At 39.0% G+C, this 27,958-nt stretch overlaps 1 protein-coding gene across 6 annotated transcripts; it reads left to right on the top strand.

Moving 5' to 3' along the window:
* LOC149771645 (uncharacterized) lies at positions 1-27,958 on the top strand. Of its 6 annotated transcripts, none has more exons than XM_089948266.1 (7): positions 1-985; positions 14,903-15,017; positions 25,272-25,388; positions 26,241-26,437; positions 26,938-27,095; positions 27,291-27,397; positions 27,849-27,958. In XM_089948266.1, coding segments are annotated over exons 1-4 (252 nt in total). In that variant the 5' UTR covers positions 1-966; the 3' UTR covers positions 26,242-26,437; positions 26,938-27,095; positions 27,291-27,397; positions 27,849-27,958. The 6 variants fall into 6 exon arrangements, with proteins under 6 accessions (XP_089804392.1, XP_089804389.1, XP_089804391.1 ...); XM_089948263.1 differs by having other exon boundaries at positions 33-985; XM_089948265.1 differs by lacking the exon at positions 1-985 and having other exon boundaries at positions 14,645-15,017.

Below are 27,958 nucleotides of genomic sequence, written 5' to 3'. Positions count from 1 at the left end.
AAACAGATGCAACAATGAAAAGTGGAACTATGAAAAATCGAGAATCTTAGATTTGCGAAGGATTTATTCCGAATCATTGTCTGCTAATAGAGAATTCATGTCAGTTGCTGTGTCGGCGATGCCCACACATCGCGCCGTCCAAATGTGAAGTTGCGTTTTGCTGACAGACATAACACTGTGCCATAATTTATCTGATGGCATGTAAAGAAGCTGCTTAAATTATAGTATTTAAAAGTTTCTTCATTTTGTAAGAGCTCAAGAAATTAATTCTGGTTTGAAAGACAAGATGACGGTAAAACTCAGAAGACGTAGCTGTACAGTACCGTTGGTGTTGGAGACATCATAATAAAGGTAACTGCGTTAACTTCGCTTTTTGTTTGGTAATTTGTTGGATATTATCTTTTGCTGATCTTCTTTGAGCTTGGAGTAAATTTTACATTCTGAACATTTTTATTTGCACTTATCTGCTTAATATGTATTGCTGGGATATCATATAGAATATGAAGTCAGTATAATGGTACTATATTTTACATATTTGAATGATAAAAGACTGGTAAATGATATAATGATAAACTACAAAATAAATAATTTGCCCATTATCCCAAATATGTTAATTAAAACAAACATTGAATGTAAATTCAGATATAATGAGCAGTTGTAAGAAGTAAGAAATAACATTTTATCCATTGAACCTGTTATGTGTTATCATCATCAGTTTTAAAATAAACACATGGAGACAAGTTTGCTTAAATTCTAAAATTAACACACACACACACACACACACACACACACACACATGGTATTTTAATCTAATACAGAAATGGTGACATTGATTTATGCAGACCAATAGTTTTTTTTTTTTCTTCTAAATTAAAAAGCCTAATTCTGAGAGTTTCACCTACAACATTCATGATGGGAAAGGGCCACTAATTAAGAGCTGACATATGTGGAAGAAAAATACCATCCATGTTGAAAAGGGCTAGAGGTAATGTGAGAAAACATAATTTATAAATCTTATTTAACATTATTGTTGATATTTTATCTCAACTGGTCAAAAGGCTGTGGGTTTATGTAATGGTCCAGAGTGTGTTATTTATTTCACATCCCCTTCTGTCTTTCAACAGTAAGAAATTAGCTACTTTGGAGTCCATAGTTCTGATCAATTTGTTTATATAAAACTTGGTTTTGGGCTTAAATCAACATCTTGGATAAATCTAATAATGAGCAAAATCCAAGTATATACATGTGATCATGTATAAGATTAGTTGAGTTTTTAACCAGCCTAAAAGCCATACTTCCACAATATAGGCTAAAATCATTAAGTTGTCCTTGAAGTTTGATGAGTGTTAACCATTAATAATAATAAGGTGATCTTTCATCTGAGTATGTTACCACCGCATGCAATATTTATACATGTAGTGCAGTTTTTACTAAACTTAGAATACATGCTTATATAAATGAGATCTAGATTGAAGAAGTGAAGATGCATACAAATACATGAGGTTATAACCACTACTGCTGATTCAAGTTTGATCATGCTTGGCCATTGGGCTTATATAGTCAAGTTTCACAATGATGCTTATTATGAGTGTGATAAAGGTATGGTAGTGAAGTGACCTTGCATCTGATTGGCAGAGTTTCTTATGATTTGCACAACAGTGTTTATGATCCAATTTAGATCTGACTTGTTTAATTATTTGCTTGTATGTCTGAGGCTATAAGCAAAATCTATGCATATAATGTGGTGGTTCTACATCTCACTAGCCATTCTTGCTACTGCTCTTAAAACTATTTCTCATTAATTTTATCAGACTTGGTGAATAGATTTATCTCATCAAGATATAGCAAAAGAGCAATTTTGTAAAAAAAAATATTCATTCATATTAAACTCAAATTCTGCATCTGATTGGTTGACCTTGCAAATACTATAAGGGCTCTATTTCTGACAAAAAGATTATTTTGATCTAATGTAGCAGAAATGCTTATATGATCAAAACATTGAACATATTTGATGACAAATAAGAAAATAGTTTTTCATGCAAATTTGATAAACATTGATAAATCGGTTCATATCATTAAAAGCTTGGAAGAGTTTGATTACATGCGAGACCATCACATATTAATCATTCTTTATTTAGAGAATTATTTTTGTCAGGATTTAGTAAAATATGTAAAATCAATATGGACTGGTTTTGGTATGTACAGCAACACTAGTTGTTTACTGAGTACTGAGGGAATTGGAGTAAGGCAAGGGTACATTGCAGTAGGTAACCTGGTTGACTTGATAACAGGATTTTAACACAAACATTTTTATCAGGAGTCTAGCATACTAACCATTGAGTCACTGCAGATCCTGCCCCCATTAGTTACCTTTTAATACATAAAGCATTTGGGTTTTTTATGTCACAAATCCCATAGGGATTAAAATTAACATCATAGGTCTCACTGGATAGTTTCGTATTTTGACATCCCTCTAATTTTTAAGGTAGAAGGCATGAACCTAATTATCACAAGCCTAGCATGTATAAATTTACACATAAGCTAAATGTATAATGTGGTTCAGATTTACTTTGAGTTAGGCATGGAAATAGGTTGGCTTGTTGGTGACTGCCTGTCACAGTTAGATGAGCATTGGAGATCATATGCGTAACTTAGTCTGCAAATGAGCTGCCAACTTTTATTTGTGTCTGCTACAGAGGTAAATATAAAAAAATCTTGATGGTAGAGGGGTGATGAAAAGTATGCTAATTTGTTATAGTACTAGTGAACTTTATTCATGCATAAGGCACATACTGATTCTTTTAGTTGCCTTGTCACAGAAAAATATTGAAAATAGCTATTTCTAGTAAAAAATGAATGTAAAATGTACCTGCATCCTTTGACCCTACCAGAACCAAACTAAAAGCTCAAATTTGTGCAGCTGCTTTTGCTCATCACAAACATAATTGGGAGTATAACTGCTAACCCTACCCTCTAGCACACATTTAAGATCTTTAGAGTTTTTTAATACAGCCTTCTAATTATACAAGTTTCATTACATTGGTCAATAGTTAGTCACATGTGATGACACTTGTAACTAATCAAACCACAGCAACTGAGAGCAGACTAAGCACTGATATTTATATGGTACAGTGGCAATATACAGTCTGTCTGCCGCAACACATGAAACAAACTGGACAAATCTGAAAGCCTTGAATTTGACTTTATTTATCTGTATGGTAGAACAGAACCTGAGTTGGAAAGCTTTTAAAGAAAGACCTTGATATCAAACCTAATAATAACTGCAGGAGTTATATTATGGATAATTAACCATTCTCTCAGTTTCAAACTGGGCATTCCATCCCATGGGGTTCTAAATGTAAACCAAGTGTAACTGATATCCTAATGAACTGTAAAGACCATAGCAGCACAACAGCAGGGGACCAGATATGTCCAGATCCAGAAATCATAGACCAGTTTCAAACTGATGATGAACCACATAAAAATTACACATCTGCTAGAACTTACGTTATGAAGATAACTTAAACTGCATTATTATTAATCCTCCTCCTCACATTCATCATAATTGAGATGCATCATATATGTTTTATTGTAAAATAGTTTATGCAACATAATTCAGTGAAGACCTTTGCTGCCAATTTACCAGTGAACCATTTGTTTCAATGAACATATTTTATGTTGTAACAAGGAGCATCATTTAAACATTATGAGTAGTAAAGTGGGGCACATTAGGGACAATGGGACTTAGCATTAAAAAGACCCCTGGGTCAGATTAGGGACAATGGAAATTTAACATGGAGAGAAATCGTGGGTCACTTTAGGGACAATGGGAATTTAACATAGAGTTTGGGTCTGTCTAGGGACAAGGGAAATTAACATGGGGAATAGAGTTTGGGCTTTTGGGATTTTTTTAAAAATTTTTTTAAATTTAAATTAAAAAAAAGGGGGGTAGGCAATGGAAAGGCTATCTCTTTTCGAGAAATATGGCTGGCCCTGAAAAGGGCCTTTGGGTTTTCTTCTTCTTCTTCTGCTTCTAGTTTCTTCTTTTTCTCCACCAAGTTCTTATTTTATCTCCAACACTCTTTCTCTTCTTTTCTTTCTTTTTTTTCTCCTGCTCTTCTTTCTTCTTCTCTTCCTCCTCTTCTTTCTTCCTCTTTTCATTTTCTTCTTCTTTTTCAATTTTTTCATTCCATGCTCTCATCCTTATCCTTTCCTCTTCATCCTCCTTCTCCTCCTTTATTTCTTTCAACAGATCACTGATGATTACCTTCATTTTTCGTAAATTGTTTATCTCCATCTTCACTCGATGGGGACTATAACAATAGTGATCCTCGTTTAGGTTAACCAACATTTGCTCTATCATTCCTAAATTGTCGAGGACGAATTGCAATTTTTCCATTTTGTCCATTTGGTTAGAAGCCATCTTCTTTTTTTATTCTTTGCAGAATGGTTTGAACGACGAATACTGTGGGTTCTTATACGAAAAGCGCGGACATGAAGGAAAACATCCCCCTACTTTTTCATTTCATATAATAAAACCCAAACTATACTTTCTCATTTCATATAATAAAAACCCAAACTATACTCTCCACATACGCTAAGAAACAATAAACAAAATCCATAATCTACTATCCACACAATCTTACGTGAGCGCTTACAAAACCCAAACTATACTCTCCACATATGCTAAGAAACAATAAACAAAATCCATAATCTACTATCGACACAATCGTACGTGAGCGCTTACAAAACCCAAACTATACTCTCCACATACGCTAAGAAACAATAAACAAATCCATAATCTACTATCCACACAATCGTACGTGAGCGGTTACAAAACCCTAACTATACTCTCCACATACGCTAAGAAACAATTAACAAAATCCATAATCTACTATCCACACAATTGTACGTGAGCGGTTACAAAACCCTAACTATACTCTCCACATACGCTAAGAAACAATTAACAAAATCCATAATCTACTATCCACACAATCTTACGTGAGCGCTTACAAAACCCAAACTATACTCTCCACATACGCTAAGAAACAATAAAAAATCCATAATCTACTATTCACACAATCGTACGTGAGTGGGTACAAACACAAACACACAAACACAAACACACAAACACATACGCTAAGAAACAATAAACAAATCCATAATCTACTATCCACACAATCGTACGTGAGCGGTTGCAAAACCCTAACTATACTCTCCACATAAGCTAAGAAACAATTAACAAAATCCATAATCTACTATCCACACAATCTTACGTGAGCGCTTACAAAACCCAAACTATACTCTTCATATACGCTAAGAAACAATAAAGAAACCCATAATCTACCACTCACACAAACTTACGTGAGCAGTTACAAACACAAACACACAAACACATACCCTCGCACTATGAAAAAAGAGTTAGTGTTTATAATCACACTACTCTACCTACACACACACACACACACACACACACACACACACACACACATTGGCAAATCGATAGTTATTTCTTTTCTAGAGTATTGGGTAGCCCTTAAAAGGGCTGTTTTTTTTTTTTTTGAACTCCAGATGCACCTATCTAATGGTTGCACCTTCCTGGCCTGGCGCCACACACGCATCTTCTTCCCCAGTCTCCTTTCACCTTTCTTCTGGGGAGCGCAGAGGGAGGATGATTCGCTTCAACACCCCAATCCTCTGTCTCGGGAATATTGTACGACATCCTCTCTTCTAGTTTCTTTTCCTCCTCTTCCCTCTGTCTTCTCTCCTCCTCTTCGTTCTTCATTCTTTCCTCTTCTACTATAGCCTTCGCGGCCAGTTCATTTAACAGGCGCCTGACATATTCCAGATGTATCTGGAGTTCAAGAAGTTTGCTTATTCTGCTATTCATTCTTGTGTTGATCAATCAACAAGGGTAGCTAGACTGCCCAGCGAGTTTCAATTTGTAGTGAAAGCGCGGACGTGATGGAAAACATCCCCCAAAAAACATAAAATTGATCTTACCTAGATCATAACCAAAAAAAAAACAACAACGCACGGACCTAAAAGAAACACTCACTCACTTTTTTATGCTACCCATCACTATTTTAAATTTTTTTATAAATCACTTCAATAGACTATCCACATACGCAAAGCAATCCAATCTAACCCCAAATTTACACCTCAAACACCAAAAAAAAAAAAGACATCATTTTAATCTACTATCCATACCAACTTACTTAACCACTTACAAACACAAACACACAAACACATACCCTCACATTTTTTTAAAAAAGAGTTAGTGTTTATTTTCACACTACTCTACCTACACACATTGGCAAATCGATTGTTATTTCTTTTCTAGAGTATTGGGTAGCCCTTAAAAGGGCTGGTTTTTTTGTTTGCTATGGCATTCTTTTTAGTTTCTAAGAATGCGATGTCCTCTGAGGATAGACTTTCTGGCGATAGGTCTGCTTCTTCGGAAAGAGAAGAAGAACTCTTTGGTGTCGATACGACAGTCGACAAAGCCTCTGTCAGCTTCAGGTTGCTGCTGCTGCTCTTGTTGTTGTTGTTGCTGCTGTCTCTGAAGTCTGTACTTCTCTGTCCATTCTTCTTTTTCCCTGTTCATTTCTTCTCTGAAGAGCTCTTCTATCAGGTCTTCAGTGATTTTTAACATTCTCACATTCTCTATTTCTTCTGGCTTCGGTATCAGACTGTGTCTGACCCTATGCAAATTCACGTAGGCTTCGTTGAGTTTAGCTAGTTTGGAGCACATCTTCTTAGGAGGATGAGTCGACAATGGATGGTTAGACTGGAAACAACTCGGTTCTTAAAGTCAAAGCGCGGACGTGAAGGAAAACACCCCCCACACGGTTTTTGAGTCGCAACGTTTAGTGAGTGTCATGAGAGGGATAATAAGAAATGAAAGAGCATCAATCCAACATTCTTATAGCTAAACAAAAGACAAAGGCATTTTTTTCAAAACACAACATTTTTTATTCAAAAATCACTTAACACTAAACAACAACTCTAACATTTTTTAACAACAATGCAACACTAAAAGTTTCTCCACTAGGTAAAGAGGGATAACAGTCTTCCATGGTTTCTAGTAATCTAGGATGACTTCTCTCAAACTGTTGATTTCTATGGTATTATCGAATTCTGCATACAGGATGACGTTCACCGTTTCATCAGGGTCTCGGTCTTTAAACTGAATTTCCACACGAATCTGGCCGGATTTTATAGGGTGGAAATGTCCCTCGTCGCTGCCTTGGTCTGGAGTGAAATCGAAAGCCCACAAAGCGTAGCCTCCTGCATAATCCTCGTACGTAATACCGTGACTGGTATTGGTTCCTAACTGTCCGGTGGCTTCGTACAGGGACAAGTACGATCTCAAGTAATTCTTCTTGGTAAAGTCAGGTTTGAAAGGTCGGGTACACAAGGTCTTGCCATCGCGACTGACTTCGATTTTGGACACGACAAAGTGTTGAAAGTAGAAAGGATTTTTTTCGGCAGCTCCGTTGAAGGCTGTATTCTCGACGATACCAACGATCAAACGTTTGGGTACAAGAATAAAAGGCACATGATAACCATGAACGTGGAATAAACACAAGTGTCTGTACAACATGTTTTGGGTAAAGTTCTAACCAGTTCTTTAGTAGGGGGTAAGGTCACACAAGTGTCCTCCCGAAAGGGTCTTTCAGGCCTGTCCACGACAGTCCTGTCCTGGATGACGGGTTCTTCTGGCACCGTCACTAACACAGGTTGAAAAGTAACTTTTTTCCTTGAATAACTCTCGTGCATACTGGGCCACCTCTTGTGTCCAAGCCTCAAAACCCTGGTCTCGGTGATGTCCAACATTTGACTCCTAACCAATCTGGTTTCTTCTTCGTCAACGACATGGTAAGTTACTTCAATGAACAATGAACTATCGATCTTGCCTAGGGTTCCTTTTCGTATACAGACCAATACCAACGTGACCGTACGGCAACGTAAAGTGATTGGGAAGTCTCACTCGCTTCTGGTACACGATTTGATAGACTTTTTCTAGGGGCCGACTGACGATGTGGTGAGTGGGTAAACGTACAATCTTGTTCGGTTGATAAGTGGTCACTTTAAAGTTTCCATCCTCTCCAGATTGCAATGCTTCTTTCAATACCCCAAAGTTGACCACTCGACTGGTACAATGATTCAGAGTCAGTCCTTTCACTTTGCACGTCGTGTGCACTTCTCCTTGTTTGTCCCGGTATTCGTAGCCGTAATTTTTGGGACCACCACTGACGAAACTTAGAATCTTGTCGTCGGGATGCTCGTCTGTCCAGGCTCCTAAACGGTCTCCTTCGATGTCAGGGTGCTGTTGACTCAGGTGATGGATGTAAATGCAACTGTCCGTATCAAAGTACAGGACGCGTTCTTCTAACAGTTCTAAAGCTTCATACAATTTTAAGCGAGCATGAGCTGTCACGTAAGCCGCAATGATGACATTTCCAAAAGGGTCGTCTTGTACAAAGTCCAGATCTTCTTCATAATTGACCAAGATCAAATCCTCTCAAACGACGTCCACGTGTTTCATGTATTTGGTTTTGTCGTGAATCATCTGGAAGTAGCGGGAAGGTTCTGTCAAATATTCCGTCTTGGGTAAACACGGACGTTGTGCCATTTTACCCCACAAGCAATTTAACATCACTTTGGCAAACGATCGCCTGCCTTCGTTTTTCTCTATGTGGTCTAAAGAGATGCCTTCTTGTTCATAGTATTTCTCTTTGAATTGTATTTGGTCTTCGGGAGTGTGACACCAGGACAGATAGCCGCTGGCTTCTTGCTTCAGTTTCAAAAAGGCATCCACGTAGTCGGCGAAAATGCCTTTCTGCGTGGGGTCACCCTTGTGGTATTGTTGTGTCTTGGGAAAGTGGCAAATTTCGTACACTTCTAACAGTTGGTATCCCATGTCCAGAGCTTTGAACAATTCCACGCTGACCCAGGTTCCCGTCAAGGCACGTTCTTCCTGGCTGTGATGGCAAGGTTGGTCCTGGTTGCACGTTTCGGCACAAGTACGGCACAAGGGAAACATCAGTTTGCCTTGACAATGGTGAGGTAAGACGGGATGGTATAGGTTTGTGGGAGGCAAAACTTTACACTTGATCAAGCCTTCGTATTGTCGAATGTTTTTCAGGTCGATGTGTTCCGTCAGCAATTGTGGGTGTCCTACAGGAAAGCGACAATATTTGCACACGTAGGATACAGCGAACACACATCCAAGTATTTGATTTCTTCTCCTTTCTCTTCGTCGGCTTGGTACAGCAAACAGGTGGCATTGGTCCTTCCTCCGTACAAACTATCCCTCGGGTTCAGCAGGTCCATGAACTGGTAACTTTCCATGAGGCGTTTAAACTCGGGATCGGTTTTCATACGGTGATCGTACTTGTGTTCCCACATTTCCACCACTTGGTATCCTTGCTGTGCTAACTTTAGGCGCCGCTGACAAGTGTCCTGGTACAAGTCTTCCATGGTTCGTTGTAAAAACTGATTTTTAGTGCTACGGTCAGGGTAACAGACTGGACATCCGTGAAATAAGCAGCCGTTAAACTCGTACACGATCTTGGGGTTTTCTAAGTCCCAGCCATCGACCGAATACGTTCCGATGGTCTTTTCGCCCCCTCCGTTGCGGGCATGCTGAATCCACTTGTCTTCCTTGTCGCACAAGTAATGTAACCAACGTAGGGCTTTGACCGAGTATTAAAGTTTGACAAAGTGGGTCGTTTGAGGACTGATGACAGCTACGGTGTTTTCAGGCATGAATCGTTGTCGATACACTAAGGAACACGCTTTGGCAATGGTGGAAGCTTCTTTCAAAGGATCGACCCCTCCGTGTTCCATGAACAGTTCTCGAAATTTTCCACAGCAACGCCGTAAAATGTCCATGTCGGAACGACAATACTTTAGCATTTCTTCCTGAAAGTCGAAAGGGTCCGAGGCGTGAGATTGGTACCAAGCGTAGAAAGCTTCTCGTTGTTCGGTACGCATGTTGTCGGGGTCGTAATAGTGAGCCTCAGGCAAATGGGGTAGAACGGCATGTTGATTGGCTTCCGTATTGAAAAAGTGAGGAAAGTACCCTTTAGCCATTTCTGTCATTCCAAACGTTTTAGGCATTCGACTCAAAGGCATGGCCAAGTAACTCATCGAATCTTTAAACTGCACTTGTCCCACTTGCATGAAAATGATTTTGGCTCCGTTCAAAGTCACTTTAGGACGCTCGGTGCCTTGTTCCATATAGTATCTCAAAAGAAACTGTCCATCGTATCCGGAGAAATTGTGAGCCATCACCGTGGCATGACGATGACAATCTCCATAACGTTCGATGTCCTCTTGGCTCCACGTCTTGTCGATGGGGTCTAAAACCCATTGGGCAAAATCGGCTAACGTGTTCGGTCCCCAAAAGATTTTTTCACGCCCTCCAGGAATCTTGCTGCAGTGAGGGCAATGACTGAAGATAGGTTCTTGAATGCACTTCTTGCACGCTCGATGAGCCACGCAGAAATTAGGAATGTGAATGCCGGTCTCTTGCATGCATTCGAAATCGAAAAAGTTGAAATTGCCTTTCTTCTTGTGACCGTCCTCTTTCTCTGGTGGGGGTTGGTATTTTTGCACGTAGCATTGGTGTTCCAAGTCCACGATGTGGTGACAAATGTGACATTTTTTCTTTCCTCGACATACGTGTGCCTTGGCATTATTGGTAAGTATGCCTTGTCCACAGGTAGGGCACAATCTCAGGAGTTGACAAGCACATTTCTTCTGTGAACCTTGTGTTTTCAAATGTTGTTGGTAACAGGTAGGGCTGACAAACGTGCGCAGACAAGTCGAACAAGGCACTGGTTCTTCGCTCAGACAGGGTGGAGAGGCCAAACATCCTGAGCATTTCCATCCACAATGTTTGTGTTGCTCTCGATTATTATAACCATAGTCACATTTCTCACAATAATAAGCATATCCCAGGAATCCAGTGATACTGGTAATGGTATCGAAATGGTCATCGGGATGATAAACATGAATGTATTTTCCGTCCTTAAAATGTTGGCCTCGAAACAACAGAGGCCCGCGCATTTCTTGAGGGTGCACTTTCAAGGTGTAGCGTGGAGCTAGGGCATCTTGCAATTTTTGCATCTCAGGAATGCCACAGGGTGTGTCTTTGGACAGGCCAGCTTGTTGCAACAAGAGTTCTGCTTCATTTCGTTGTTTGGTTCAGTTCGATTTTCGAATGTTCTCCCAGGTTCTTTTCCATTCTACCGTGTCGTTCTTGTTGGCATAGGTTCGTCCCACCACGATGGCACGGGCTAAGCACATCTGGTCTTGAGGGTTGTTAATTCGGACGAGACTCTTTTTGGTGTTGCGGAGGTCGTTCACCAGTAGGACCTTTTTTGCGTCCTGTCCCTTGAGGAAGAGAGACGTGAGCCATTTTCAGTGTGGCTCTACCATCGGTGATATCAAACTGGTCATTAGATTGTTGTACGTGTTGAATCTTGTCCATGACTTTGGAAGGGGTTAGTTCTGCAGGTCTGCTAAACTCGATCCAAACAGGGGATTTCAAACCGTCGTGATCTATGGATAGTGTCAAGCGATCGTCTTCTTTGGGTTGACATTGTCGCTTGAGTGCGGTGAGCAAAGAATCCCACATCTCGGTGATAAACCCTTCTGCTTTCTCCAAGGGTACGTCGGCCTTGAAATCTTTAAACTTCACCGTGTAGGTGTAAGCCGTGGTTCTAAATTTTCTAGAGGAGCGCTTTTCCGTCTCTCGAATGGAATAGTACTTTTCAGGGTTGACTAAGGGTGGTGAACTTGGTTTAGAGGGTTCGGATTCTGGTTCACTCATGTCCTCTTCAAAATCACTGGCATGAATTTGTGCCAAGATTTCAGCCCTGGTACGAGGCGATAGATCACGTTTCTGCCTCTTTCTTCTTCTTCTTTCTTCTCGAATGAATAGGATCGTTTCATCTTGAGTGCAAAACGTCAAATGACTCAAGTTCAAACACCATAGACTAATTTATAGTCATGGCAAACCAGCGTATATAAAAAGGGTGTGTCTTGTCCTTTCACTATTCATTTCACTCTCAAACCGAGGAGAACGATGGAAGAGACTACCCAGATGGAACGTTTCGTCAGAGCTTTGCGAGGGGTCATTAGAAAATTCTCTTCAGACCAGCTGACGGACTACTCTCCTTCCTTTCGAGATAAGAGTCAGGATACTTGCTATATCTGTCAGAAGAAAGGGCATTGGTCTTCAGAGTGTCCAGACCGTCAAAAAAGAAAAAAAACAGGGGCTAAAAAAGACAAAAGTCAAGATACCTGTTATTATTGTAAAGAAAAAGGACATTGGTCTCCAGATTGCCCAAAAAAGAAACAAGAGGAGTCAGAAGAAAAGAAGGATTCTTCAGAAGAAGAGAGGGATTCTTCGGAAGAAGAGAGGGATTCTTCGAAAGAAGAGAGGGATTCTTCAGAGGAAGAAGAGGAAGAAAGAAGACAATTCTATTTAAAAGAAGCAAAGAAACAGGAGAAGAAAAGAAGAATGGAAGAAAATGAGGAAAAAACGGTGAACAAATTCAAAAAACAGAGAGACTAAACAAGGAGAAAGAAGAAGTCAATGAACTTTTAATTAAAGTGTTCTGTGGTGAATTGTGAATTGGATTGTAAAAAATGGATAAAAGAATACATGAATGATATAAGGTAAGTGTCTTTGAGTTTTGATTTTAAAATAAGAAGCTACACTCACGCACTCATACACAGACACGTACTATAAGGGTAAAATGGGTGGGGTTTATTTTTGAGTTATTGGCAAATTGAAATTGTATTTCTTTTCGAGAAATGTGGGTGGCCCTGAAAAGGGCCTTTTTATTTTGGTGTAGGGGTGAGTTTAACCAATCAACTTTAACTGCCTTAAGCCTTTGCCACGGCCAAGGCCTACTTCTGATGATTGGGTTGAAATCACTAAGGGTGGTACGACAGGCTTAGTCACAGGGTTGGCGTGTTTAGCTCGGGAAGGTCGTATTCTCTTCGGTCGTGATAAAGAAGTCTGATACATTTGTTTCAGACTTCTTAACTCCCCTAAAATGTCCAACAGTACCGTAGCCGTTTGATTTTCACCCTCTTGTTTCTTTGCTGCTACTTCTTCTTGCTGTTGTTGCTGTTGTTTTTTTCTTACCTCTTCTTGTTGCTGTTGCTGTTGCTGTAGGAGAAAAGCTTGTTCCGCTTCCTTTTGTCGTTGCATAAATTTCTCCAATTCTTCTTTCTGTCTCTGTCTAAAATTCTCCACTTGCGGTAATGAAGAAGGTAACGAAGGTTCCGGAACAAATTCTTGCGAGGTAAGAAAATCCACAAAATCCCAATTCACCTCTTCTGAAAGTAAGTCCGGGTTCCCTTGGGCAGTCTCCCCTGCTGGTGCACCCCAATGGATCGTTTTCTGAGTTTCCGTCATGTTGAATCACTGTCGCATAGATTGACTGCACACAAGCGCTAGCGAATCTATATAGACCAACTGACGTCACAGACTACTCTCTTCGGATTGGATGCGGGCTGACTGAATTTTGTAACGCGTGTTTGGATTGGTGAATGAACTCAATCCGTTTCAATCCTGCCTCTACCTATAAATAAGCGCAGTTCAGTGCATTGATTCACTTGTTTTCGTCGCTTCAAGATGTGGACTGATGTGCAATCTTCTACGCTTGTGTCTTCCATGATGTTCCGGACGGACATACCCATGTATGTCCGATCCAAGTGGACTGTTGTCCACAGGACAAACACCAGTCTGTGGATACGTAGGATCTACGTAGAAAGACAAGGATGCCTCAAAAGAGTCCTGATTTACGGTCCTACAGTGAAACGCAGCCTAAGGACAAGAAGAAGATCAATGCGGTGCCCTTTATGTTAATGAATACATTAACATAAACCCAAAGGCCCTTTTCAGGGCCAGCCATATTTCTCGAAAAGAGATAGCCTTTCCATTGCCTACCCCCCTTTTTTTTTTTAAATTTAAATTTAAATTTAAATTTAAACATTTTTTAAAAAAAATCCCAAAAGCCCAAACTCTATTCCCCATGTTAATTTCCCTTGTCCCTAGACAGACCCAAACTCTATGTTAAATTCCCATTGTCCCTAAAGTGACCCACGATTTCTCTCCATGTTAAATTTCCATTGTCCCTAATCTGACCCAGGGGTCTTTTTAATGCTAAGTCCCATTGTCCCTAATGTGCCCCACTTTACTACTATTATGATACACTTATCATACCTGTATATGAAATCTTAATACTAACACTTATACTTGCAATACTACTACTAATAAAAACACCTGCATTGATAATTTGATTATGTTCAATTGGACTTGTATCTAAATGATCACCAGCTGTATGAAAAGACATATTTTAATATATAGATATTGGATGGAATACTAGTTACCACAATTGAATAGTCATATGATAAATGATATATTATTTTAAACAATTTATATTTGCAGTGAAACATACTTTTACATTATTTTCACTTAAATTTCATTTATAGAACAGTATACTCTGCATTCATTAAATTACTGAAATGGTTAATAATACAACAACAAATACTGCAACTTCCAGAATCACAAAAATCAAAAGATGTAAACAAAAACTTCCCTACATGAATCAACAGTTGTCACTTAATAGACAGAACTATGAAGATTTAGAATAGGATGTTAACAAATTAGGTATTCAAGTTAAAAAGAAAAAAATACCAAGTAAGCTTACTACCAAAAAATCAAACAATAACAGTGAATTTTAGTACATTCCCAGGAAACAGAATATATGATTTTTCTTAACTTGATCTGATACATCTTAAATCTATAGAAAATGATTCATATTGTATGACTAAAATATTATGTAAACAAAAATTCCATCACTTTTTTCAGATGCAACATGCATACCTCAACCCATCCTTCTTGATCATAAAGTATACCAGCATTCCACTATAAGATGGGGAGCTGTAGTGGCTCAGTGGTTAGCTTTCTGGACCTGTGAAATAAGGTAGGTTCAAATTCTACCATCAGACCAACCTGGGTTAGCTACCATGGTGTGTCCTTGGGCAAGGCACTATACTTAAAGTGCCTTGGCACTAAATAACTTACTTGTGTTGGTTTACCATAAAAGGCCAAACCAAACACAAAAAACAACAACTTTAAAATATGAGTTTTGTCAATACTAAGTAAATGAAAATCATACTGAAGAAATGTTTTTGTTAATACAGTTTAATGGATCTAAAAAATCTCTTTCTTCTGCAGGAGTTTAAAATGTTAAATTTAAAAGGTCATGGTACACATTGCTTTGTTTTCGTACACATCAGGCTCCGTAACCCATATCCAACTAAAAATTTTAGTAGAGTCTGAATAAAACATATTTTAATCTGGATGATAATATTCTTTCTCCATTCATATATTACACCACCAAGATTGATCCAAATAAGATTACATTTTACTATAACACTGAGGATGAGTATGCCTCTTAACAACTGACAAATGTGGAGAGAATGGAGTTAAACTGAACTTTGATTTCTTTTCAACCATAGCACAAGATGATCATTTATTATGAAAAAACCTGAATAAAGTTGGAGTTCATAACCATGACAGTCTTGATACAATATAAGTTCAATATATTATTGTTGTCTTGAGGTATAGTTCTGTATATTACAATCTCACACAAGATCAGGGTATATTTTAGTACCGTACAGTTAATTCGGGATTGTATTAATACCTATTCTGGTGAATGAACATTAAATAAGATTTACTATTTTGGAACCAGTTGCAATAAAGTTTACTAAACAAGAGAAAATATGACTTTACCATAATATCTAAAATGTAAAATCTGCAAACAGAATACTTGCTTGACTTTACACTTCAACTATATCATAATATTTATTTGAAATGAATTTATACAAATGGCATTAAATTGGGTTTCAAGCTGGTAATGACAATGGTAGTAGTGAATAGGGACGGTCTAGGGACTAGGGAACTTCCATGTTAAAAAGGGTATATCCACTCTGGGGACTATGTAATTTAACATGGGAGAAAAAAAAATATCCATTCTAGGGACAAGGGGAATTTAACATGGGAGAAAGAAAAAAAACTATTCACTCTAGGGACAAGGGAAATTGAACATGGGGAATAAATCGTGGGACTGTCTTGGGACTAGGGGAAATGGAACAGGGTCGGGACCCTATTTTAATAAGGTCCCGACCTGATGGGTCTATGAAAATGGAACAGGCGAAAATTGAAACAGGGAGGGGTCTCTATTTTTTTATTATTTTTTTAAACAAATAAATAAAAAAGGGGTAGGCATTTGAAAGTCAAGATCTTTTCGAGAGATAGGAATGGCCCTGAAAAGGGCCTTTGGTTTTATGTTAATATATCCTTAACATAAAGGGCATCTGTGACATCTTCTTCTTGACCTTAGGCTGCGTCTGACTGCAGGACCATAGATTAAGACTCTTTTGAGGCATCCTTGATGCTCCACATAAGATTCTTCGCATCCACAGGTTGGTGTCTGTCCTGTGGATAACTGTCCAGTTGGATCGGACATACATTGATATGTCCGTCCGGAACATCATCGAAGACACAAGCGTTGAAGATTGTACGTCGGTCCACATGTTGGGGTGCTGAGTAACAGGTGAAGGAATGCAGTGAACTGTACTTATTTATAGGGGGAGGAAGGATTGAAACGGATTGAGTTTGTTGACCAATCCAAACACGCGTTACAAAATTCAGTCAGCCCACGTCCAATCCGAAGAGAGCAGTCTGTGACGTCACATAGTCTATATAGATTCGCTAGCGCCTGTGCGCAGTCAATCTAAGCGACAGTTTTTCAACATGACGGAAACTCAGAAAACGATCAGTTTGGGTGCACTGATGGTGGAGACTACCCAAGGGAACCCAGACTTACTTTCAGAAGAGGTGAATTGGGATTTTGTGGATTTTTTTACCTTGCAAGAATTTGTTCCTGAACCTTCGTCACCTTCTCCTTCATTACCGCACATGGAAAATTTTAGACAGAGACAGAAAGAAGAATTGGAGAAATTTATACAACAGCAAAAGGAAGCGGAACAAGCTTTTCTCCTACAGCAACAGCAGCAAGAAGAAGAAGTAAGAAAAAAACAAGAAGAAGAAGAAGCAGCAGCAAAGAAACAAGGGTGTCAAAATCAAACGGTCACGGTACTGTTAGACATTTTAGCGGAGTTAAGAAGTCTGAAACAATGTATCAGACTTCTTTATTACGGCCAAAGAGAATACGACCTTCCCAAGCTAAACACTCCAACCCTGTGACTACGCCTACTGCACCACCCTTAGTGATTTCAACGAAATCATCATCAACAGTACGCAGTCCAGAAGTAGGCCTTGGCCATGGCAAAGGCTTAAGACAGTTAAAGTTGATTGTTTAAACTCACCCCTTACACCAAAAAAGGCCCTTTTCAGGGCCATCCACGTCTCTCGAAAAGAGATAGACTTTCAATTGCCAATAACTAAAAAAAACCATTTTACCCAATAGTACCTGTCTGTGTATGAGTGTGCGTGAGTGTAGGTTCTTATTTTAAAATCAAAACCCAAAGACACTTACCTTTTATAATTAATTTATTCTTTTATAAATATTTACAATTCACAATTCACAACAGAGCACTTTAAAAAGTTCATAGACTTATTCTGTCTCATTGTTCACTCTCTGTTTTTTTAATTTCTTCACCGTCATAGTCTTTTCCTCCTCTTCCTCCTCACTTTCTTCCCTTCTTTTCTTCTCCTGTTTCTTTTTCTTCATCTGTCTGTTTTCTTCCTCTTCTTCTTCCTCTTCCTCTGAAGAATCCCTTTCTTCTTCTGACTCCTCTTGTTTCTTTTTTGGGCAGTCTGGTGACCAATGTCCTTTTTCTTGACAATAATAACAGGTATCTTGACTTTTGTCTCTTCTAACCCCTTTTTTTTCTTTTTTGATGGTCTGGACACTCTGAAGACCAATGCCCTTTCTTCTGACAGATATAGCAAGTATCTTGACTTTTATCTTGAAAGGAAGGAGAGTAGTCCCTCGGCTGGTCTGAAGAGAATTTTCTAACGACCCCTCGCAAAGCTCTGATGAAACGTTCGATCTTGGTAGTCTCTTCCATCGTTGTGCTCAGTTTGAGAGTGAAATGAATAGTGAAAAGACAAGACACATAGTCTTTATATACGCTGGTCTGCTATGACTATAAATTAGTCCATGGTGTTTAAACTTTAGTCATTTGACTTTTTGCTATGGAGATGAAATGATCCAATTCATTTGAGAAGAAAGAAGAAGAAAGTAAGAGGCAGAAACGTGATCTATCGCCTCGTACCAGGGCTGAAGTCTTGGCACAAATTCATGCCAGTGATTTTGAAGAGGACATGAGTGAACCAGAATCCAAACCCTCTAAACAAAGTTTACCACCCTTAGTCAACCCTGAAAAGTACTATGACATTCGAGAGACGGAAAAGCGTCCCTCTAGAAAATTTAGAACTACGGCTTACAAATACACAGTGAAGTTTAAAGATTTCAAGTCTGAAGTACTGTTAGAGAAAGCAGAAGGGTTCATCACCGACATGTGGGATTCTTTGCTCACCACACTCAAGCGACAATGTCAACCCAAAGAAGATGATCGCTTGAGACTTTCCATACAACATGACGGCTTGAAATCCCCTGTTTGGATCGAGTTTAGCAGCCCTGCAGAATTGACCACTTCCAAAGTCATGGACAAAATTCAACACGTGCAACAATCTAATGACCAGTTTGACATCACCGATGGAAAAGCCACACTGGACATGACCCACGTCTCTCCTCCTCAAGGGACCGGACAATGCAGAAAGACCTTATTGGTCAACAACCTTCGCATTACCAAAACAAGTCTTGTCCAAATTAACAATTTTCAAGACCACATGTGTTTAGCCCGAGCCATCGTGGTGGGATGAACTTATGCCGACAAGAACGACACGGTAGAATGGAAAAGAGCCTGGGAGAACATTCGAAAATCGAACCGAGCCAAACAACGAAATGAAGCAGAACTTCTGTTACAACAAGCATGCCTGTCCAAAGACACATCCTGTGGCATTCCTGAGATGCAAAAATTGCAAGATGCCCTAGCTCCACGATACACCTTGAAAGTGCACCCTCAAGAAGTGCGTGGGTCTCTGTTGTTTCGAGGGAAAGACTTTAAGGATGGATTCACCTCTATCATCACGATGACCATTTCGATACCATTACCACTATCACTGGATTCCTGGGATACAAATATTACTGTGAGAAATGTGACTTATGATGGTTATAATAATCGAGAGCAACACAAACATTGTGGATCGAAATGCTCAGGATGTTTGGCCTCTCAACCCTGTCTGAGCGAAGGGCAAGAACCAGTGCATTGTCCTGCTTGTCTGCGCACATTTGTCAGCCCTGCCTGTTACCAACAACATCTGAAGATGCAAGGTTCACAGAAGAAATGTGCTTGTCAACTCCTGAGATTGTGCCCAATATGTGGACAAGGTCTATGTATCAACAGTACCAAGGCACACGTATGTTCAGGAAAGAAAAAATGTCACATTTGTCACTGCATCGTGGACTTGGAACACCAATGCTACATGCAAAAATACCAATCCCAACCAGAGAAAGAGGATGGTCACAAGAAGAAGAAAGGCAATTTCATCTTTTTCGATTTCGAATGCATGCAAGAGACCGGTATTCACATTCCTAATTTCTGCGTGGCTCATCGAGCGTGCGAGAAGTGATTCAAGAACCTATCTTGAGTTATTGCCCTCACTGCAGTAAGATTCCTGGAGGGCGTGAAAAAATCTTTCAAGGACCGAACACACTAGCCGATTTCACACAATGGGTCTTAGACCCCATTGACAAGACGTGGAGCCAAGAGGACATCGAACATTATTATGGAGAATGTCATCACCATGCCACGGTGATGGCTCACAATTTCTCCGGATACGATGGACAGTTTCTTTTGAGATGTTATACGGAACGTGGCATCGAGCGTCCTAAAATCACTTTGAACAGAGCCAAAATCATTTTCATGCAAGTGGGACAAGTGCAGTTTAAAGATTCGATGAGCTACTTAGCCATGCCTTTGAGTCGAATGCCTAAAATGTTTGGAATGACAGAAATGGCTAAAGGGTACTTTCCACACTTTTTCAATACAGAAGCCAATCAACACGCCGTTCTACCCCACTTGCCTCAGGCTCACTATTACGACCCTGACAACATGCGTACCGAACGAGAAACTTTCTACGCTTGGTACCAGGCTCACGCCTCCGACCCTTTCGACTTTCAGGAAGAAATGCTAAAGTATCGTTGTTCCAACGTGGACATTTTACGGCGATGCTGTGGAAAATTTCGAGAACTGTTCATGGAACACGGAGGGGTTGATCATTTAAAAGAGGCTTGCACCATTGCCAAAGCGTGTTCCTTAGTCTACCGACAACGATTCATGCTTGAAAACACTGTGGCTGTCATCAGTCCTCAAACGACCAACTATGTCAAACGTCAATACTCGGTCAAAGCCCCATGCTGGTTGCATTACTTGTGCGACAAAGAAGACAAATGGATTCAGTATGCCCGCAACGGACAGGGCGAAAAGATCATCGGAATGCATTCGGTCGATGGCTGGGACTTAGAAAACCCCAAGATCATGTACGAGTTTAACGGTTGCTTATTTCACGGATGTCCCGTCTGTTACCCTGACCGCGGCACTAAAAATCAGTTCTTACAACAAACCATGGAAGACTTGTACCAGGCCATTTGTCAGCGACGCCTAAAGTTAGAACAGGAAGGATACCAAGTGGTGGAAATGTGGGAACACAAATACAATCACCGTTTGAACACCGATCCCGAGTTTAAACGCCTCATGGAAAGTTACCAGTTCATGGACCCCCTGAACCCAAGTGATAGTTTGTACGGAGGAAGGACCAATGCCACCTGTTTGCTGTACCAAGCTGACGAAGAGAAAGGAGAAGAAATCAAATACTTGGACGTGTGTTCACTGTATCCCTACGTGTGCAAATATTGTTGCTTTCTGCAGGGCACCCACAATTGTTCACCGAACACATCGACCTAAAAAACATTTGACAATACGAAGGCTTGATCAAGTGCAAAGTTTTGCCTCCCACGAACCTATACCATCCCGTCTTACCTCGCCATTGCCAAGGCAAACTTATGTTTAATTTGTGCCGTACTTGTGCTGAAACGTGCAACCAAGATCAACCTTGTCATCACACCCAGGAAGAACGGGCCTTGACGGGGACATGGGTCAGCGTAGAATTGTTCAAAGCTCTGAACATGGGATACCAACTGTTAGAAGTGTACGAAATTTGCCACTTTCCCAAGACACAATAATTCCACAAGGGTGACCCCACGCAGAAAGGCATTTTCGCAGACTACGTGGATGCCTTTTTGAAACTGAGCAAGAAGCCAGTGGCTATCTGTCCTGGTGTCACACTCCCGAAGACCAAAAGACATTCAGAGAGAAATTCTGGGCACAAGAAGGCATTACTTAAGATCACATTGAGAAAAACGAAGGCAGGCGATCGTTTGCCAAAGTGATGTTAAATTACTTGTGGGGTAAAATGGCACAATGACCGTGTTTACCCAAGATGGAGTATTTGACCGAACCTTCCCGCTACTTTCAGATGATTCACGACAAAGCCAAATTCATGAAACACGTGGACGTCGTTCGTGAGGATTTGATCTTGGTGAATTACGAAGAAGATCTGAACTTTGTAGAAGATGACCCCTTTGGAAATGTCATCATTGCAGCTTACATGACAGCTCATGCTCGCTTAAAATTGTACGAAGCTTTAGAACTGTTAGGGGAACGTGTCTTGTACTTTGACATGGACAGTTGCATTTATATCGATCACCCGAGTCAACAGCACCCTGACATCGAAGGAGACCGTTTAGGAGCCTGGACAGACGAGCACCCCGATGACAAGATTCTAAGTTTCGTCAGTGGCGGTCCCAAAAATTACGGCTACGAATACTGGGACAAACAAGGAGAAGTGCACACGAAGTGTAAAGTGAAAGGACTTACTCTGAATTATCGTACCAGTCGAGTGGTCAACTTTGGCGTATTGAAAGAAGCCTTGCAGTCTAGAGAAAGTGACCACCTATCAACCCAACAAGATTGTACGTTTACCCACACACCACATCGTCAGTCGACCCTTGGAAAAAGTCTATCAAATCGTGTAGCAGAAGCGAGTGCGGCTTCCCACCCACTTTACTTTGCCGTATGGACATGTCGGTATAAAACATTGGTTGTAAGAGGATAGCCACCCACCAGAAGGATGACTTCGCCACAGCAAGAATCGAGTGAGAAATCCAGTGAGAACTCCAAGTTCAAACCCTACCATTTTCCAGTCTTCTTACCTGACTGTTGTGATTGTGCCCGTCGATTGGACACGTTTCAAAAATGGCCTACGGATAGGGAAGGATTACCTTCTTCGTATGTTTTAGCTAGAACAGGATTTGTCTACTTCGGACCTGAGTCAGGATTGGGATACGAAGTACAGTGTTTCGCTTGCGGACTGAAGTTACAAATGGATCTATGTATCTACAAAGATTCAGCTCTTCTGGAACATACTCGATGGTCTCCGCACTGCCCTTACCTTTCAATGGCCTTTCCACCCATTAAACTACGGTACAATTATGACGGTACCTTAGAGACGGTACCTTCCAAAACTAGACGTAAACACATTGCATCCTATTTCATTGTTGTTTCTTTTCCACATAATAGCTTATTTTTTATAAAATGTTAAACTTTACTAATCTTTTTTCAAGATCACTTTAGTTTGCAAAAATATATCTTGTCATTTATTGGCATTCTACATTGAATTTTGTAAACTAGCTATAAACCTGACCTAATTACTCAACTTAACTGCTGACAGAAACAGTCTACAGTAAGTGTATTTCATTTCTATAGCTCGATGGATAAACATTACATCTTTTAAAGCTGTGCACAGAATAGGCCGACATATCACGAGTCAGGAAAACATGGGGGTGGTATCCCCTGTGTCCAAAATTAATATCAATTTGAATAGAATATTCTAGTGACAATTGCCTCTTTTCAAATGGTAAGCATTGCTTTTTTTTATTTTCGTCAATCTGTCAAATTCGGTATGCATTTTGCTTTAATATTTGAGATGGAAACCTTAGGTGCATAGAAATGTCAGACAGCATTGTACATCATGGATGGTGTCCAACATACTTTTATGATCATAAAACAAAATCCCATTTTTTAGTTATGGCCACTGATTTAAAAAAATATTCATCCAAGCTAAATATAATAATAATAATAATGAGGACTTTGTATAGCGCCTAATCTTTAGAAGCTCTAAGTGCTTTGCAACATTAGACAACATAAAAACATACACAATGATATGATTACAAAAACAAACACCATGAAATTAGAAAACATAAAAAACATGCTGAGAATATTTAAGGTAGTTAACATTATTAAGTCATTAAGTTTGTTTTTGTAGTCAGAATAAGTAGTTTTGAGAGCACTCTTGAATGGGATCACTGCGTCTTTGTGTCTAAGTTCAGTGGGCAATTCATTCCATGTTGCTGGGCCCTGGTATGCAAAAGAATGCTGTCCATGTGACTTTGTTTTCATAGTGAGAATAATGAGTATATGATTGTCGGAAGAGGAGTGTAAGTATCTTGCTTGTGTGTACACATAGGTGAGGTCGGATAGGTATGTTGGACTAGAGTCTGTCAGTGAAACGTAGCACAGAGAACTAATGTTGTGTTTGATTCTGGATCGAATGGATAGCCAGTGTTGGGTACAGAGCAGCGGGGAGGTGTGCTCTGATTGTGGTACTCTAAGTATGATCCAAGCAGCTATGTTTTGAACTTTTTGAAGTCTCTGCAGTAGATATTAAGATGAACCAGACAGAATTGAGTTACCATAGTACAGTCTTGAAAGTAGTAATGAACACACAAACAAGTGTTTTAGTGGCATCAACTGAAAGATATCTGAGAATGGAGCTGATGCGTCTCAGCTCAAGATATGCAGCCTTGCATATGTTCATGACATGTTGGTGCAATGTGAGAGTACTGTCCAGAGTAACACCTAGGTTTTGTACTGATTGTGTGAATTTAATGTTGGTGTTGCTGATATTTATTATGTGAGGTAAAGGATGTGAATGAGAAAGTCTTTGTGTTGTAATCAGAATGGCCTCAGTTTTATCATCATTCATCTGCAGCTTGTTACAAGTCATCCATGATTTCACATCAGAAATGCACATCTCTACACCTTGGATGGTAGCATCAACTTCAGTTTGGTGGCTAGATTTGTATATTTGGGTGTCATCATTGTACAATTGGTGAGACACTGGATGATGATCTATGACACTTGAGAGCAGCTGAGTGTATAGAGTGTAGAGAACAGGTCCAAGAACAGACCCCTGTCCAACACCACAACATACATCAACTGGGCTGGAGTGTAATCTATTTGCAGACACAATTTGTGTCCTGTGGCAAGGGCGATATGCAGATTGTACATTGCTAAAAAGACTGTTTGAATTCAGACAAGATGCAAGCTGGGATTGAACAACCTTTTGTAAGATTTTTTATATGAATTGGAGATTAGAAACCGGGCAGTAGTTCTTTAAATCCTTGTGGTGTAGTGTTAGTTTCTTCAGCAGAGGTTTTACAATGGGAGTTTTGAAAAATGATGGAAATTATGCTGATGAGAGAGAGGTATTAATAACATCAGTTAGTGAAGGCAATACTGGATCTAAGCACTCAAGCAGCAGTAATGTTGGAATTGGATCAAGTTCACATGACTTTGGTGCACTCTAGGATGATTATTTAAAGATGAAAATCTCAAGTGGAAACCTTTCTGGTCAGCCATCTCATCCAAAACCTCCTGAAATGGAGAGTATTTTGCAGACTCCAAGATTTCCTCTTATCCTGCTGGTATGTTCTATTTAGTTGATCTGGTCTCTTTTTATTTTTTATCAATTGCTTTTATACCATGCCACAACTGGAAATTCTTTATCAAAAGTATGTATAAATTTCATCATTTTTCTGTCTGTTTAATAAGATGTGTTTAAGAGTACTTACTTACTCATGATGCTGTATATATGAAATTAGATGTTCTGTTAAAAAAGAATGCATTTTGTGATATATTGTATCACTGCTTTATATACAGTGGTCATTGCAACCAGTATGCATTTTGTTTACATGCCAAAAAATCCAGTCTGATTTCTTTGTTTCTTTTTTACTGCAATTAAGGAGTAGTGATAATCTTTATACTCTTAGCTGCATCCAGAAGGACAACACCATCACCATCCCCATCCACTCTGGAGTGGAGAATATAAAGATTTCTCTCTGCCAGTTCCTCTGCAAGTAGTAAGTATTGAGGATGGAAAAAAATGTACATTATAGAGTAATGAAACAAATACTACAGGTGTTGACTTTTATATAATCTCTTATTTCATTTACAGCTCTCTAAATACGAGTAGGTCAATTATACACTGTATTTATGAATTTAATTCTCATCTAAGGTAGTAGAACTGTTTTATGTTTGACAAAATGTTGGGTAATTTGTGGCCATACACTAAAAACACATTTTGTAGCATTTAAAAATGCTTATGTTCAATGCACGTAAAACTCATTGGTTTGTTGTCACTTCAGTTGATAATAGTCTTGTCATCTTGTAGACATTTTGAATGTTAGTGTTCAATGCTAAGGTCATATACATTGATTCAACATCAAAATTTGTTTGCAAAATGGAAGATTATGACATGAAAGCACAAGCTCTTGTAGCTTAGATACTGTTATTTCAGAACATTGTGAGATGTTAATTAATTAAATTATAGGTCATAAAACATACTGTTCAAGACTTATTTGTGCAAATAAACAATGAATTGTTTTTCATTGATGTGTCGACTGTTCATCATTCCATTGGTTTTTTTTATTTTTCTTTCTGATGTATACCATTGTCTTGTGTAAGTCAGACGCCTAAACCATCTACATTGAATGCAGACTTTACAGACACCAGCAGTGAAACAACATATCCAGGGAATAAAAAAATAAAGGATTATAGGGAAAAGTTTTCATATAAACTGTACAAAAACCATGTATTTCATTTCATAAATATATTTCATTGTTAAACCCATGTTCACTGTACAGATCTTTTTAAGGAGTTTATAATAATGATCTTGATCTTTCAAAACTAATTTCATCACAAATCTGTTACAGATTTCCAGTTCAATGTACTTATGAAACTGGACACAAATATTGAGAATTTGTTGGAGCAGCTGGCCCTCCAAGTTCATACACAAGGCCCAGACACAGAATATAGAGAAGAAATTCTTGCAATGCCATGTGATTCAGTGGAGGAACTAGAGGGCCTTTGCCAGAGGTTGGAGGAGAATCCCAAACTCTCCAAGAAGATGGTAAATTGGGGCTTTATTTTCTATTTAAAAAAACTGTTATAACCTTTATTTGCTGTTGTGAACCTCAATATGCATTATGCAAGTTCTGCAGTGCCTGTATAATTATTTTTGGGGGTGGGGTGAACATGTAGTGGTCGGCTGTTTTGTCTTACGGATGTAGGCCAAAACATGTTTAGAGATGAACATGTAACAGGTATTTTACTACATATACACTATTACATATTATGTGGCTACTTTAATTCAATCCTTGAGTGAATGTCATTTATGAAGTTAATAGATTCACGGTGGTTAATTTGGTTTATAATTGCTATTAGTACATTGTGTTGCATAGTTAATGTTATCAAATTTTTTTCAAGTTAGAGAAATTATATTTTCCTGCAAAACCATGGCAAAAAATAACTATATACAAGCATATTTTGTCACATCGATCATGAAATACTACTACTAATAATAATATCAAAATCAAAAAATAGTAATATTATTATTATTATTATTTTCAGATATGCTACTTGAGCTCCCTTGGCAGGTTTACAATTGGGGATAGTGTCCGCAGGATGATGAAAAAGCTTAAAACAAAAAGACTGGCCAGAGTATAGTCCAAAGGGACCTAAAGGGAAAAAAGCATTTCAAGAGCTTGTGATATGTCAGGTTTTGATAAGTAAGTATGGCTTGATTTAAATTGTGTTTTTCATGTGACTTGCCAGAGATTTTTAAATGAATTGATAAAGTAACATGAGACACATTTCAAAGTACATGTTTTAAAAATATTCCATTGATTATTGCTGGCATTTAGAAAAATGCAATGCATCCTTTGTTGTGAAACTTATTTTAAAACATTGTATTACTCTTGCAGAAGCCTGCTTGAAAACTAATGGCAAAGCAAAGGCAAATGGAATGGAAGAGACCATATCAGAGACCCTCAAATATGCACCCAACCAACGCAGAATGATAAAAAACAAGGTAATCCAAATGACTCTTATTTCATCAATATTGGATTCAGTTTCGTCTTTTAAAGCATAGTATTTGCAAAGCGGATGCATTTCTAAACTGATAACAAAATCAGCTTATCCTATTGCCCAGGACTATCAGAGCTAGAGTCCAGCTAACTACAATATGCATATATCTTGTCTGATCGGACAAGTGCCTCCATTTGGAATTTTTATTCACATGAAATATTTGGATGAAATAAATTCATCTTTGTGCAAACTGATTGCACCATCCACTTGCCAGAAATGACAAGTAAGTGCAAAGTTATCTTGTATCATGGCTTAACGATAGTAAGGGAAGCACAAGTGCAGTGAAGAAAATTTCATACATTTTTTATTGCTGATTAACATGACTTCTGCATATGTAACTAGTGCTGAGATGATATGACTTTATTTAAGCATTACAATTTTGTTTTAATTTGCAGGTGCCTGAGCAGAAGAAGTAATAGATAAACTTTACAGTGGAGTTGGAGACTGATTCTGATTCATAATCTTAATTAAATCTAGAAAATAAACATTAAAGTCGTATTAAAAT

Source organism: Sinohyriopsis cumingii, unplaced genomic scaffold (assembly GCF_028554795.1).
Source record: "Sinohyriopsis cumingii isolate HCF-2022 unplaced genomic scaffold, ASM2855479v2 utg001747l, whole genome shotgun sequence".
Lineage (NCBI taxonomy): Eukaryota > Metazoa > Mollusca > Bivalvia > Unionida > Unionidae > Sinohyriopsis > Sinohyriopsis cumingii.
Note: the sequence above shows the minus strand (reverse complement) of the source record. Positions and strands in the feature narration are given on the sequence as shown.